The sequence below is a fragment of the Neofelis nebulosa genome, chromosome 10, assembly GCF_028018385.1.
Source record: "Neofelis nebulosa isolate mNeoNeb1 chromosome 10, mNeoNeb1.pri, whole genome shotgun sequence".
Classification (NCBI taxonomy): domain Eukaryota; kingdom Metazoa; phylum Chordata; class Mammalia; order Carnivora; family Felidae; genus Neofelis; species Neofelis nebulosa.
In genome coordinates this window covers 81,468,836-81,485,376 of record NC_080791.1, presented here as the reverse complement: position 1 = coordinate 81,485,376, position 16,541 = coordinate 81,468,836, and the positions used below count along the sequence as shown (strand labels likewise).

Here is a 16,541-nt window from a genome sequence, read left to right as displayed (position 1 = left end):
TGCATTACATCTGAAAATATTTGGGGGAAGAATTGACATCTTTGTAAGCTTTCTACCTAGCAATAGTATTTTTCTATAATGGTATCATATTTTCTACCCTGGATGTTAATTACGCTTATGTCTTCCTCCTTCAGCTTTTCTCTTCCTCTCACTTCTTCTCATTTCCCTTTTTCTTCTTTTCTTCTTTCATTGATATTATGAACAGGATGCTTTTTCCATAGTATCTTCTAAACTGTTCATTATGAATGTGGAACACCTTCAACTTTTCATTTATTTTGTTTTGTATCTGGTCATTTATCCAACTCTTGTTGGTTCTTAAAATTCTAATGGGTTTTCTAGTAAGTGTCTGAAAGTATCGATTGTTTTATCTACTTATTCTTAAATGTTCTTCTAATTTGGATTTTTTGTTTTCCATATACTTTACTTTTTCTCGTATTTTTGTAATTTTGTTCTTTTCCTCTCCACAAAGCAAATTTCTTAACAATAATGATTTTAATTCTGTAACTGTGCTTCACTCCTTATATTTTATTATAAAATTATTATGTAATTATATAAATTCAATCTTACAGTAAAACTTAAATTTTTTGCAGTCCAGTCTATCACCTTTAAAGATAATGAGAATAATTTTAGAATTCCAAAATGTTTTTATTGATCAAACTTGGTTTCTGGTGTAGTTGTGAGCTTCCTTATTTTTCTATCTTATTGAGAAGTTGGAAAAGATTGCATTGAAAGTTGTTAGACTGATTTCATTTTAAGAGTGAGTTCCTGATATTAAATATCATGTATATCATGTACTAAACCTGAAATAAAATAACAATAATAATAATAATAAAAAATTCATGGTACTTTCGATGTACCAGGCACTACACTATTGGATGCATTATTTATGTGTAGTCCCTTCCTCACATTCCTAGAATGTGAGATCTTTGGGGCAGGAATCACATTCTGACTTTATAGCACTGGCACTGGTAAAGTGCCTGACATATGGTCAGTACTCCATAAAAGTGAATTAATAATCATGTTGGGAACTGAGCTAGATATTTAGCTGAGAGATCATTTCAAACAGAATAAACAAAATCATTTTTTGTCCGTTTCTGTCACTGTGTCTGGGCCTATATCTCCAACTCTTTGTCTCTTTATCCCTCCCTTATTTAGTTTAAGGGTTATAATGGGAATTGAATGTAATTTTAAGACGATCTTTAAACAAAGATGTATAAAAACAGTTGTTTTTTAAAAGGTGGTTAAAAGAACTCATCATCTTAAAAAGATTAGTAAGACCCATATGCTGCTTCACCCCTCAAGCTCCCCTGGTACTGAGGCCCTGCATGAGATGCCTCAAAGGCGAGGTACTCTGATGGCCCTGGTAGGTCTCCCACGTAGATATGTAAACAAATAATCATTATGCAATATACAAGGGCCATAAGGATGACATGAATAAAGCACTAGAGGAAAACATTAGAAAAAACATTCCAGATTTGCAAACGCTGTGAGGTAAAGTGTATAGATACTTTAGCCGTCTTAAAAATGAAGAGCTCTCTGAATCCCAGAAAGGTTAGTGATTTCTTCAGCTGATTTTTGATGAGTGGTCAAACCGGAATTTCTTCCCACTAATTTGGTCTGGATTAGTCCAGACCAGTGTCTTTTCTGCATTTTCATGTTGCATCCACATGGTAACTTTCTTCCTGAATCCTGGAGAGAAAACACCTTGAGGCCAGATTCCAGCTCATTTTGCCTGACTGGGAACAAAGTCTCCCCCCTTACCCTCTTGGGGCTTGTGATGGCTGAGTGGCAAGGACAGTTCTCACCGAGTTCCCTTCCAAAATGGCTTCCCTCAGAGACAGTCCTGGGCAGGAGCTCAAGAAATTCCTCAAAGCCAGTTTGGATGATGGTCACGGGTTTTCTTTCTTTCAGGTCTCTTGTTTGGTGTGATGTGTACCTCCATGGCCGTGGCTGCCTCTCTCATGGGAGGTGTTGTGCAGGTAATGAAAACAAGAAAAGACACCTTTGATTTCCTAGCAACTTTTGCCCACTTTCTGTGCTAAAGCTTTGCTTATTCCTCCAAGTGCCATATGCTGAGAGTCTGATACCAGTTCCGAATGAAATATGCATGTAAAATTTCAACCAAAATTGCTTTCAGAAGGGGAAACTTTTAAAAGCTAGTAATGGAAGTCAATTATGGTACACTGCCCTTTTAAAATCCAGATCTGAGCATGTATGATCCTGAAATAAAAGCAGTAATGATAATTATCATCACAATAATAATAATAACTGCTATAAATGGAGCACTTCCTATGTTCTAGGTACACAATCCCAAATGTTTTACCACATTTAACCTTTATCACTTCCCTCAGGGTGGTATGATTAATATACTAACTTTACAGATGAAGAAACTAAGAAATAGAGAAGAAGTGATTGTCCCAGAGTCACATAAGTAAGGAGTGGGGAGCTGGCCCATGAGCCCACCTCTATCTATTATCTAGGGTGAACTGCCTCTCGTACATCCAATTCCCCTTTCCATAAAAAGAAGGTAAGGAGTCTCGAGGACAATATGGTTCAGCATCTTCATTTTGTAGATAATTACAGAAAAGAGTGAAAATATCCTGCTCAGGTTTTCACAGCTAGTCAGTGTCTGAGCGATGTTTATGGTCCAAGTCCCCTGAGCCACCCCTCTTCCCTCTGCAAATCAGCCACCTTGGAAGCAACAGTAGATCAGCCCATCTTCAGATTCTACTTCAGCCCTCTATATCCCCCTTGTATTTTTGCGTAATTTCTTTTTTTACTGTTTATTTATTTATTTTGAAAGAAAGAGAGCATGAGCAGGAGTGGGGCAGAGAGAGAGAGGGAGAGAAAGAATCCTAGGCAGGCTCCATGCCTAGTGTGGAGCCTGACTCAAGGCTCGATCCCATGACCATGAGCTCATGACCTGAGCCAAAATCAAGAGTCGGGCACTTAACCAACTAAGCCACCTGGGGACCCCATCTTTGCATAATTTCAACATCCTTTGTACTATCTTGGAACAGCATAGCTTTTCAATAAATGTTGCTTCAGCAAAGAAATGAATAAGGGTGCGTGAATAGCAATCACTGATTTTTACAGAACACATCTTAGTTTGCAGAGCTGTGCATCTGACTTGATCCTTCTAATGACTACTCATGAAGAATCCTTTCTTTCTATTTTGAGCTCCAGGGAGTAAGTCAGGGAGATTGAGGGATACAATAGCTCAGTTGTCTACATAAGAAGCTGTAGGATTGGAAACCCGGTGTCCCCTCTGGTAAGCTAGGTACTTACTGTTTTATCACAGATGCTTGATAACCTCTTCCTAGTTTTTGGAGCACTTTGTTATTTGCTCATTCACACAGCAGCACTGGTAGCTTTAGTGACATCAGCAGCATCTCTTATCAGTTTACTTCCATGCATTCATAGGGACCACATGTAGAAGTCAGTTCTGAGGCCTTGTGCCCCACTGCTTTCTCCCTTTTATCCAAACATTATTTACTATTAAGGAAGTATCATCATGTTGAATTTAGCAAGAATTTCAATCACTAAACTGTTCTTTTTCAGAAACGTTTGCATTTTAATCTTATTTCCAATTGAGGTAGGAAGGGCTCTAGAATACACAAAGACCTACAAGACTGGTCTAAAACAGAGCTTACGATAAAGCAGGGATGATTGTAAATGATGCTCTCATCTGCTTGTCATTATTTAGATGGATATGCTTGGCGCACTTTCTTGATTGTTTAAAATGTATGCCCCACAGTTCACACAGTTGAGGAGAGGCTGGTTGGCAAGAAATGCAAACTCTGATCTTTTGTTTCCTAGGAGAGATATTGTTCATAGGGTGTCCCTCTCATTTCTCTAAATACGTCTGATTTGACGGTGCAGAAAGTCAACTATAATTCCCCTATTTAATTTTCCAAACAGGTTTTCTAGATTGAACATAATGGGACAACATTCCTATTCAGGTTTTACACATGGGAAGATTGAAGCCCAAGTTTCACGGACATAAGGGATAAAGGCAGGTTCAATTCGTGTTCACAAAGCCATGCGATACTCATGGTGTGTGTTTGTGGATGGTGCTAGGAGTGGGCAGCCTGAATCTTCTTCAGCAAAGGCCCTTTTACTTAGGACGTTATAAAGTGTGTTCTGGAGACCTTCATTCTGTGAAATGCTCTAAGAAAGCAAATTTCCAATGTCAAGGACATTTGGGAAATGCTGCACACTCCATGCCCCTCTCAGAAATCCACAGCCACATTAGCACATTGAACACCCCAGGAAGTCCTAAAATAAAGAAACCTATTTTTTTTTTTAATTTTTTTTAATGTTTACTTTTGAGACAGAGACAGAGCATGAACGGGGGAGGGTCAGAGAGAGGGGGAGACACAGAATTGGAAGCAGGCTCCAGGCTCTGAGCCATCAGCCCAGAGCCCGACGCGGGGCTTGAACCCACGGACCGCGAGATCGTGACCTGAGCTGAAGTCGGACACTTAACCGACTGAGCCACCCAGGCGCCCCAAGAAACCTATTTTTTAAAGTTTTTTTAAGTAATCTCTACACCCAACAGGAGGCTCAGACTCATGACCTTGAGCTGAAGAGTTGAACATTCTTCCAAGCCAGCCAGGTACCCCCAGGTTTTCTTTAAAATGTGACCATAGACCATATATAGGGAGGCAGAGGGTACAGGGGGTGGTGGTGGTGGCAGAAACAGGGGGAGGGGGCAGGTAAAAGCAGCAGAGGTCACATGTTAACTAGTGATTTGCAGAGCTCACTTTCAGAAAGGCCGTTCTATCCGTTATGCTTCTATCTTAATGACTCTCATCTAGTTCTCCTAAGGGCTGTAATGAGTTCCAAGCAGGTTCTTATCTCCACTTAAGAAAGTGCCTCCTATGTCTCCAAACAGTCCAACAAATGACATGCCTCAGCAGCCAGAGAGCTCGCTAACAGGGTAGGAAACAACAATTAAAGGAGGTAATAATAATAGTGGATACCACTTGAAACTAATATAACACTGTATGTTAACTAAGTGGAATTAAAATTAAAACTTAAGAAAAAGAGAAAGGAAAAAAATAATAGTAGATAGCATTTGGGGAGTACCCATTATGTGCTGTGGAGTGCTTAGTCATGATTCTGACCTTTCTCAGATTACACATTGAATGCTCACAGGAAAACCCAGGAAGCAGGCATGGATTCCCACTTGAAATGAGAAAGCTAAGGCACAGTAAGGCAACCCCCAGCCCAAAGCACATCCTTTCATTCATCACCCCCAGTTTGCAGGAGCAATTTATGTGAGATTTGCCCACTGAGGAGAAAGCTATTGGGTGAGATTTAAGTCTTCCCCCAATTGAACCCGCTTAAGAACAACAACAAAAACAAAGATAAAAATTAAGATTAGTTTAGTACTGTAGGTTATAGAAATGCATATCTTCAAAAGCCAGAAACTCTTGGATTTTTTTTTCTTTTTATCATGTGACGAACTTTTTATACAGAAGCATATTGGCTGATGACTTTATGAGATTGTTAATGTATTTTCCTCCACTAGAAGGGATAAACACCTTTCCTAACTTATTGATTCTCTTATTTAATAGCTAGTAAATTATCTTCCAAATTCACCAGCCAGGGCAATTATGAATTCATGTTATCAATCAGCAAAGGAAATGTCAAGAATATTAAATTATTGACTTTGGGGAAGAATATCGGCTTTAATCTTCTCTGCCTCTATCTTGTCAAAGATCTATCTGTGGCATTGACTTCATAAAAAATTAAACTTGAAAAACAAACATAACAATGCATTGCACCTCATCTTTCTAGAGAAAAGAATTCACATTACAGCTGGAGGGGATTTGATGGCCTCTTGGTTCTATCTATCTTTCATAAAAAAGACACTCCGAAATAGAATGTCTCTGAATTAATAACAGAATGCTCACAAATTAGAGTTATGAGAGGCAGGATCAAAGTTAGAATCCAAATATTCTGACTATTAGTGATGGAATCTTTCAGGAACATTTTTTCCCTTAAACAAAATGAGCCATTATGAGAGTCTGTGTTCTTGACATTTTTTTTTTTCTGTAGACTGCCTTTAGGAGAGAAAAGGTGGGTTTTATGGCCAAAAAAGCTAGCTTAAATCTCTTAAATCTTACCTCTCCCATTTGCTAAATGAAATTATATCTTTAATATGTTTTCTGTCAGTGCAGTTTTCTCATCTATAAAATTCAGTTAGTGATATCTACTGAACAGGGTAATTGTGAAGATGAAATGAAGTCATTATTCTGGAGTGTCATCTTAACTACCTGATACATAGGCGGTGCCTGACAAACATTAAGATACACATAGTATCTTTATAGAGCATCTTAATCTCAGCTGTTGACCTAAGAGCCCTACAGATGCATTGAAAGAAAAAGAAAAAGGAATGCCTGGGTGGCTCAGTCAGTTAAGCGTCCGACTTCGACTCAGGTCATGATCTCACGGTTTGTGAGTTCGAGTCCCGTATTGGGCTCTGTGCTGACAGCTCAGAGCCTGGAGCCTGCTTCGGATCCTGTGTCTCCCTCTCTCTCTGCCCCTCTCCTGCTTGTGCTCTGTCTCTCAAAAATAAATAAACATTAAAAAAAATTTAATTAAAAAAAAGAAAGAAAAAGAAAGAGGCTGCACTGCAGGATAGCTGTGTGTGTGTGTGTGTGTGTGTATGTGCATGTGTGCATGTACGTACACATGTTCACACATGCTGGCACTCTCCCATGCTTGTTCACTTGCATGCAGATCAATGCGTGTATGTCCAAGACTCTTGGAAGACCATGGCACAAAGCTACAGGCCAATAGCAGATTAGTTTAATGAAAGCCCCTTGCCAAGTCAGTGGGCTTAATAACTTAGAGTCTAAGACATATGGAAATGCATTTGTCAAACTCCCTCAATCTCCAAAAATGGAGCCCTTAAAAATGGGATATGAGATACGGAGCTATGGAATGTCCAGTGGCCTCCCCACCATGTCCCAACTTAATGTTCAACATCTGGGTGGGATCGTGGGAGTGGGGTAATGTATTATTATCAAAATGATAGAATTGTTAAAACAAGATTAGAATAGGTTGTGTAAGGCATGAAACATAAGGTATAGATACATTTATATGGTACATTATAAAAAGAAAATTGTTTTTTTTTTTGACAAGATAGAAAATGTATACAAATCAGTGAGACCACCTTAAGGGAAAACTACTTCTATCAAATCCAAATTACCTTTGTGTATGTATACACACACACACACACACACACACAAATGTATGTATTTTTATTATTTTATACAATGCTTATCATTGAGCCCAGAAGGGAGAAATGACTTCCAGAAAGCATGCAAGTAATGAGTGGTACCAGCAGGACTAGGGTTAAATTTTATCCTGGGTCTGAGAGAGAGAGAGTGATCCCAGGTGGCCGTGGATTCAGGGGAGTGGGCAAGTTTTTGAGATCTGTCTTCCTCCACAGGCTGCCCTCAGCATCCATGGCATGTGCGGGGGACCAATGCTGGGTCTGTTCTCTCTGGGAATCCTGTTCCCTTTTGTGAACTGGAAGGTAAGGCTCCTGCATGTCTCTCCATGATTCCCAGCTAAAACTTCATGAAGCCCAGACAACTTCTCTCTTTTCTCACTTCTCTTTGGAAAGGCCATCTCTCTGGGCTGGGAAAAAAAAAATGGTGGCTTTTTTTCCATGGTGGAACTAAACAGAAACCAAGCCCTCCTTTCTCTGACTTCAGTGAAGCCTTTTAAGAAGCTGAAAACAAGGAAAGTAAAAGGAGCACATGAAGTACTGGATGTCATGACATCAAAGTTGACTCTAGGGTTTGAAATGTTCTCCCTAAATTCAGGGTGCATATAATGAAATTTAAGGGGCGCCTGGGTGGCTTAGTCGGTTAAGCGTCCGACTTCAGCTCAGGTCACGATCTCGCGGTCCATGAGTTCGAGCCCCGCGTCAGGCTCTGGGCTGATGGCTCAGAGATAGCCCAGAGCCTGGAGCCTGGAGCCTGTTTCGGATTCTGTGTCTCCCTCTCTCTCTGCCCCTCCCCCGTTCATGCTCTGTCTCTCTCTGTCTCAAAAATAAATAAACGTAAAAAAAAAAAAAATTAAAAAAAAAAAAGGTATATTGAATTTGGGAATAATTTAGGTTAAATACAACTTTGAAAACCTAAAAAAAAGCTTTGTAAATTTCTTTTTTTCCTCCATTTTACTTAGAATTATAACAAATTTAACTAACTTAATTAACAAATTTAAGAAGAGAGTAAACAAACCTGGTGTATCTGATAGCTAGATGTTCTTCGTTTTGCTGGTTTACAAGCTAATTGTATATTAAGTAAATGTTGGTTGGATCACTTTATAAATATACATCAAAATGAACATTTATTTGAAAAAATAATATAATACTCTTTAAAACAGTTTAAAAATCATTATTTTCTCAATGTAGCAAAATTATCTTTTCACTTGTTGCCATTCATACACTTATATGCATATATTTTTTAGAGTCCTTAGACTACAAAAAACCTGACTCTGCATACTTTTAAATATACTTTAGGGTGCTCAATGAAGCGTGAGTCACATGATATGTCTAATTAGGTGACTGTAGCTATCTGACCCTTCTTGGCCTCTATTCTAGATAAATCTTACGGACATAGGCAAAGAGCATGGATAGGCAGGGAGCATTTGGGAATTTGTAGTGTTTCCCTTACAGTCTTGTTTTAATTTACTTTTCTGATATTGAGGTTGACAAGGATAGGTTTGTTTTGGAGAGATAGTATGAGGGAAGGCAATATGACCGTGAAAAAGCTAATAATGAGCTACAGAATATCTTAGTCATTCTACACATTAACTTGTTATCTATGTTAGTGAACTGTGGTTCTTCCATTTAGCCCAGAAAACCACCTTGCTCTAGGTAGAGGGAGGTAAATGTTACAAATTTGGGTCACCTCCCCCCATCATTGGCCATGGCTGATCCTACTAATCAATCATAGCTCTCTCCACAAAATAGGGATGAAGCCCCAGGACCCTTTCAGCATGGCTTTCTAGACAGCTACCACAAATCTCTGAGGGTTGAACTTCTTGTTGAAATCCATTCACTCTTCACTGTTAGGCCAGGGGTCAGCAAACTACATCCCTCAAGCCAAATCTAACCAGCGTCCAGATTTTGGTATGGCCTGCAAGCTTAAAATGGTTTTCATATTTTTAAATTATTGGAAAAAAATTAAAAGAATAAAAAAATTTCATGACCCATAAATATATGAAATTCACATTTCAGTGCCCAAAAATAATTTTATCGGTTATAACCACTCCCTTTTGTTTACATAATGTGTATGTCCGTTTTTGTACTATCGGGCAGAAACTGAGTAGTTGTGACAGACATTGGATGGCCCACAAAGTCTAAAATATTTAGTAACTGGCTATTTGTAATAGAACTTTGTAGACTTCTGGTCTAGACCAAGGCATAAGTATTCAAGTCACACACATTGCTTTAGTTTCCCTAAACAATAATGAAGAAAACATTCTGGTCCCGTTATCAAAAAGTCTTTCCCTGAATAAACAGAGAAACTACCAACTTATTCTCTCTCACATAGAAGGCTCAACTATCTAATGGAGGCTGGGAGGATTCAGATTTTATTTTCCAGTGGCCCTGATCACTGCTAGACTGCACTTTCTCCTTTATAGGAGAAATGACTCTATCACTCATTGATTTTCACTGTTTATCTATCAAGAAGCATAACCCTTAAATGACAAGGCTAGTAAATATGCTTGCTAATATTTAGACCCAAACAAAAATCTCCAAGCTTGTGAGTCAGGGACTCTGCTAGAATCACTTGGAAAGAGATATGGGAGAAAGAATTTCTATATAATAGCTTATAGTGGCTGTCAATGAAAAATGACATTGTCTCCATTTTCTGAGGTTTTCCCAGGCTTCTGAAATTCTTCTACCAGGAACTGAGGTCTTAATAGGATTTTCCACAAGGTTTGAAATATAATTGATATATGGCACTGTATAAATATAAGAAGTACAGAATAGTGAATTGACTTACATATTTGTGAAATAATTACATTGAGTTTAGCATCATCTCATATGGACAAAAAAAATATTTTTTTCCTTGTGATGAGAATTCTTAGGATGTACTCTCTTAACAATTTCTATATATACCAGACAGGGATGTTAACTATAGTCATCATGTTGTATGTTACTTGACGGATTAAATGGTAAGAAGAAGCTAAACGGAAGGAAAAAAAAGTTCCTGCTAGAAATCTAAAAATCGTAACCTTTAAAGCATTCCCCTGTGTTTTCATTTAAGGAACAAGTTACTCCTAAATAAGACCGCATTGTGGGAGTTGGAAGAAAAGCAGTTTGGGTGTGCTGTTTCCAGCACAAGTGGCCAAGACTTAGGGTGGTCAGTAAGAATCTCTGAGGCATGGACTCCTCATCTCTTTTTTCTTTCAACAGCTTTGTCAAATCTCTCACTAACGTTTTCTTTCCCTTCATCAAGGGTGCACTGGGTGGCCTTCTGACTGGAATCACCTTGTCATTTTGGGTGGCCATTGGGGCCTTTATCTACCCTGCACCAGACTCCAAGACATGGCCCTTGCCTTTATCAACAGACCAGTGTGTCCCATCAAATGTGACACTATCATCACCTACAGAGCTATCCAGCCGGTATGTGGAACTTAAAGATGATGTTCAATCCCAGGCAGTGGGTAACCAGGTTTGAGGAAGAGGCATTCTCCAGGGATAAGTCTGATGAGCCCGGTCTTGCTTTCCTGTGAGAGTCCTTCTGGGCAGTGCCCAGCACTGATGAGTGCCATGAAGGGGTGTTGAATATTCTGAATATCCATTCCTCTGCATCCCAGGTTCACAAGAGTGAACTCAGCAAAAGAATTAATTGGAATTATGAGTTCAAAATAAGAAAAATAGTGTGTGTGTGTGTGGGGGGGGGGGATAGATGGGTGGGTATGAAGATCAAGGTTCGTGCCCTTGAAAGAGTAAAGGACCCGAGTAGAATGGTTGTGGACACAGGGTTGGGAGCACTGCTGTGAACTTGCAGCTTCTAGATCAAACTAAATGGGGCCTAACAAAGGATTTATCTTCTATTTCTGGCCGGAATAGGTAATTTAAGACACCAAAATGCAGGAGATAACATGGTATAGGGAGAACATCATGGCCTTTGAAATCAGAAATGCCTAGGTTTGGATGTGGGTTTTATCATTTATCCACTCCGTCTCTGCATAAGTTAATAACTTGTTACTTCATGAATTCTCAAGAGACTTTGAAAGAAAAATGAGGGAAATAATATTTACTTTGCTTGTGCTTTGAGAGGATTAAGTGAGAAAGGATAAATACAGCCTGTAGCACTGTACCTGACTTTAATAAATGCACTTTCTCACACTCTCATTGTTTATAGAAACAAATCTAAGAATTTTGGATAGCTCCTTAACTCTGTGTATCAGGTGGAAAAACTATTATGGGCTGCACTATTATGAAGTAGGTAGAGCCACATCCTCGGACTGTGCTCCTGAGTATGTGGTCCTGCCTACATAGTCTATGAGTACTCCATTATCTTGCTTCCATTTGCTTCTGAATTTCATTTAGTTTAGAAGCATTCCTTTCCATAAATCTTACAAACACATAATAACCTATTATAGTTCCCAGGTCCACCATATTCCCTCCCTCCTCCCTGTGCTTCTTCTGTCCTCGTTTTTTGGAGTGCTAGACCCTGGCCTTAGCTACCTTCCTTCCTTGAATAGCTACTAACTAGTCTTTAAAAACAAGTTCAGGTATTGTCTCACACACAAGCCTGGGTTTGATACTCTTTTCAAATGCTCACAGAATTCTTTGTTCCTAATTCGAGGTGCTACCCTTCCACTTTATGATTGTCCGTTAGCTCCTATATGTAGACTTTGCAGCTCACTCATCTTCTTATCTCCAATATCTGCCACAATTCTTGGCACTAAATCTTGGCTTAATAAATGTCTAAAGAGTGAATAATACAAAAGAAATGGAAAGCACAGTCCTCATTGTACTTCTTATAATTTAGTGCATACATTACTATACTTATAATGCAAGGATGAGTTGGATTGAGTGCAATATAGAGCCCAGTTAGTCTACAATTGATTCTTCAGAAAAATAACCAAATGGCAAAAAATTAAAGTGTTGGAATTTTGAGAAATGCCAGGCCCTACAATGAACCTTCAGTAGTCCTCTAAGTCATTGTGGATCATAACCTCAGAACTCATGGAACTGTTGACACGTGCTGTTGTCATCCACAGACCTGCAATCGCTGACACCTGGTATTCGCTCTCCTACCTTTACTACAGTGCAGTGGGCTGCTTAGGATGCATTGCTGCTGGGATAATCATCAGCTTCATAACAGGTTGGTTACATGGATTCTTCTCTTTGGGGCCAAGGAAGACATGGGCTAGCCTCATGCATTGGTGGGCTAGATGGATGTCTTACTGGTGTGATTTTGGATCCACTGCAAGAAACTCTTCTTCCCAAAGACATGCATACTCTCTTGAAGCTCATATGCAAAAACATTCTCCTGATTATCATATATATATATATATATATATATATATAAAACATCTATTTTAAAACGTTCCCCATACATTACAGGAAAAAGAAATGGTGCTTTAACACATGGCCCCCAGAAGCAGTAAGAAAATCTTTTGTAATATAACAATCAGTAGGAAAGGTTAAATATTAAGAGTTCTTTCCTCCTTCATCTCAGTAAGAGACTGGAGTTTCTCTCATAACCACTTCCTATCTCACGGGTGAGCCTTAACTAACATACTAGATGGAGGTCTTTCTCAAATTCACTCAAAGTTGCTTTACAACTGGTGACATTTCAAGGGCAAACTTTTTTTTCCTGGGGAGAAACCTCTTCATCCACAGGAAATGGTCTCATCCCTTTTGAGCTTCTCCTTTCTCATTAATTATGCTGTTATAGCCTTGTAGTTTCTGTTGACAAATGTGGTTTCCACCAGAAGGGGACGATGTTTTTTAGTGCCTGTTTCCTAAGGTCTTGCTCATTAAACGGATTATACATGCTCTTGATTGAGGGCAAATATAGAGCCTCACACTTGAGTTCTATTTTCATTTGTAACCTTCTTATCCATGAGAACTGCAGCCCTAAATTTTGGCTTTTTGTTTACTATCTCCCAAAGCCTTCCCCCCAACCAAGAATAAAACTAAATCTAAATCCATATGAAGTAAAACCAATGTTACACTATATATTAACTAACTAGAATTTAAACAAAAACTTGAAACAAACAAAAAATCCATGTGAAGTATAGAACTCTTTTTTCTTAGTAAGGCTCAGCTTCTTCCCTTAGACATAAAGTATCTATCTTATTTGAGAACTCTTCGATACTTCTGTGGTACATTAAGAGAGAAAAGTTTTCTCTGCTTGAAACCCTGGGGATAGTTGGGTTCAGGATTAAATATTTCTTATTCAGGCTGCCCTTGGCTAGAAGTTTGAAGTTATATGATTCTCTTTTTCACTGCCCACTCAAACACATACACTAAGGAAAATGGAGTGTTTCAGGCTTTAAGATCACATATGTTTAATTTCTTGTTTTGTCATTTACTAAACCATAGAAAAATTTATTATTTCCTTACTTATGAAAGGAGAATCACAATATCTATTTTATAAAGATTAGATATATTTTATAGTCTACATAAAATATGCCTAGTACATAGAAGGCATTCACTAATAAGCAAATACTATTATTAAGAGGAGTACAATTTATTTGTTTGAATGTCTTCTGACAGAGTGACATAATGCCGGGGAATATATCACTTAAACTTCAATTTGAAGCTTTAGGAATCTACATTTTTTTAATCTCTAGAAATAAATTTGAGAAAAAAAGCTTATAGACTGGCACAGTGTCTGGAACAGAGGAGGAATGCGATCAAGGTTGTAACCATCACTCTGCTACCCCATTTAGGGACATTTAGACTAAATTGGCTGCTGAATTAATGACTACCATTGAATGAGATTGGGTATTTGTGAATAATTATCATGATACCAAAATTTGCAAAAGTTCTAGGCAGGAAATATTGTCATCCTTTAAAGCTTGGTTCAAATATCAATTTGACTTATTCCACAGCAGGATTTGAAGGAATGGGACGTTGGACAGGTGTGTTTTAAAGATTGCAAAGAAGGTGTCAGGAAAGCCTAGACTTGCTGAAGGGAATGTCAGAGTATTGCTTATTCAGGATACTGGGGTGGAAGGAAGAAGAAACGGTAAACATAATCTTTTTAATTTTACAAATATTGACTCTGATGGCTTCTAATATATCTGATTTGACTGAAAAACCAAGAGTTTTCCTAAAGGAAGAAATTATGATTCCTGCTATCCCCTCTGTTGACCTACAAAGGGTAAGAATAGAGTTTTCCATAATCCATCTTTAAAATAAGTATGGTGTCTCTGTTTAACCCTATAGCTGTGAATTTGCCTGACCTGACAGTTTGTAGATATTTAAAAATCTATCCTCCTACTCACTTTGAGCAGTTACCAATCTCTGTCTATTAACCAGTCAGGCCTATTTTCACTCTTAGACTAAGAAGTGACCTACTTAGTAAGTATACAATACTTAAATCTTTATAGAAGACCTAGAAATGTGCAATCACCTAATCCATCTGTCCTTTCATTAATAGGTTATCAAAGTGGCAAGGATATTCAACCACTGCTAATTAGACCGGTTTGCGATTTATTTTGCTTTTGGTCTAAGAAATACAAAAGACTGTGCTGGTGTGGTGTTCAGCATGACAGTGGGACTGAGCAGGTAAGCTGATGTTTGAGCTTCTGAAAAACACACATGAGCTCACAAGGATTCCCTTGTTGCCCAATTAAACCATCTACAAAGGTGGGTGTGAGAAAGGAAGGCAATGAATATTACAATCTGAATCTAGTTTCAGCTTCAGTTAACCTCAGCTGATTAGCTTTTGAGCATATAAACATGTTGACAGGTAAATGTACCTTTGGGGTGAATTGTTGGCATTGCAAGTAGTCAGTTTCCAAAAGCCCTTTTACCCCTTCTGAGGGTGAATTCTAGGAAAAGTATAAAAATGAACAGTAGAAAAGGAATAAAACAGGGGGCACAATCTAGTATCATGGTGGAAAGCATAGACTTTAGAGTCAGCCCTGGATGTAATCCTGGTTCCATGTCTTACTTGCCTTGGGTAAATTGTTTAACCTCTTTCAACCTCAGTTTATATCTGAAAACTGGGAGGAGAGCATACCGTGCCATCTGGACACAAACATCTCTAGCTCCATGAAGTGTAAATATAGAGTCAGATTGGGAGAACTTCTTAGAGAAGCAGCAGGATGCCCAACTCCCCTTATCCCACTGAGAATTGTTTAGACTAGAGACACCATCCAAGTGTCATTAAGCTCCTATCAGCCAAAGGCCACCAGCAACAGCCTGTGGTCAGACCAAATCTAACTTATTGACTTGATGCAGCCCAGGGGGTGGGTGGGGGGTCACTCTAGGGAAAGCAGGCAATTCCACCCTTAACAAGAGGGATGCTGGGCTCGTTTTTTGTAAGGTTTGGGTTCCCACTGTAGGATTCTGACAGGAGTCTAAGTTGCAATGAAAACAAAGCTGTCTAGTGTCCATTTGGTAAGAGAGTAATAATCCCTCAGAGTTATTACAGCATTTGACAACAGCTGGACCTTGGGAGATGTAACGTTTCCTGTTAAGTTTGCAAATGGTCATATCTATGTCAATCGTCTCTGCCTCATTAAGTGTAAGAGTGTATATTTTTTTTCTTAGTTATGGGTTATTGACTTTCTTTCAGTCCCACACATTTCATATTTTCAGTACTCTAGAAGACAGACTTTTTACCTATATCACATCACCAAAGTGGTCAGTTGTTCTCCTTCCCCAAAACACCATATTAATATGGATGTGAAGTAAAACTGAGTTTAATAATTACTGAAGAAAGGAGAGCACCGTCTTGAGAGGAATTCAGAATGCGAAGGCACTCTATTTTGCTGAGAAAGCAGCTGATCAAGCAGTTCATTGTTTGGTAAATGGGTTTGGAGGAAGTTCTAGAAGGAAATAATCAAGCTATTTACTGATTTGCGACTTATATTCCCGGGCAAGAATTTTCTGGAATGAATGATAAATCCTGTTGATACAGGCAGCTTCTGTTCTCAAGGCTGAGCTGAGAGTGGGAGAGAATACTTAGTATGTCATTATTGGGCTCCTTTCCTGAAGGATGACATTAGGCAACCTCTGGGGGAGTCTGCATGTAGGTCCCACTGCTGTGATCAAGAGGCCTTGCTGTTCATGAAGGAAGGGCAGCACCACTGTCTGAGACATAGGTTTGCTTCTCCTAAGGAGATAATGCTACTACCTTACAGGGCTACTATACTAACAGAGATATACAATATACATTTCATCACACAACACAAGATATATTGCGAACGTTCGCTAAATTGTTCTTTCTGTTTTTATTATCATTAGAGATAGTACCTATATGAATTGAATCATCATCATAGTTATGAATTAAGAAATGTATTGCTTTCCT

At 38.7% G+C, this 16,541-nt stretch overlaps 1 protein-coding gene across 1 annotated transcript in view; it reads left to right on the top strand.

Annotated features, from left to right (window-relative positions):
* The window catches only part of SLC5A12 (solute carrier family 5 member 12), a 47,751-nt gene that overhangs the window by 30,872 nt on the left and 338 nt on the right, over positions 1-16,541 (top strand). Inside the window, exons 10-14 of the mRNA XM_058688493.1 lie at positions 1,912-1,979; positions 7,466-7,552; positions 10,494-10,660; positions 12,271-12,374; positions 14,664-14,791. Coding sequence (XP_058544476.1) covers positions 1,912-1,979; positions 7,466-7,552; positions 10,494-10,660; positions 12,271-12,374; positions 14,664-14,791 — 554 coding nt within the window. The remainder of the gene's footprint in view (positions 1-1,911; positions 1,980-7,465; positions 7,553-10,493; positions 10,661-12,270; positions 12,375-14,663; positions 14,792-16,541) is intronic.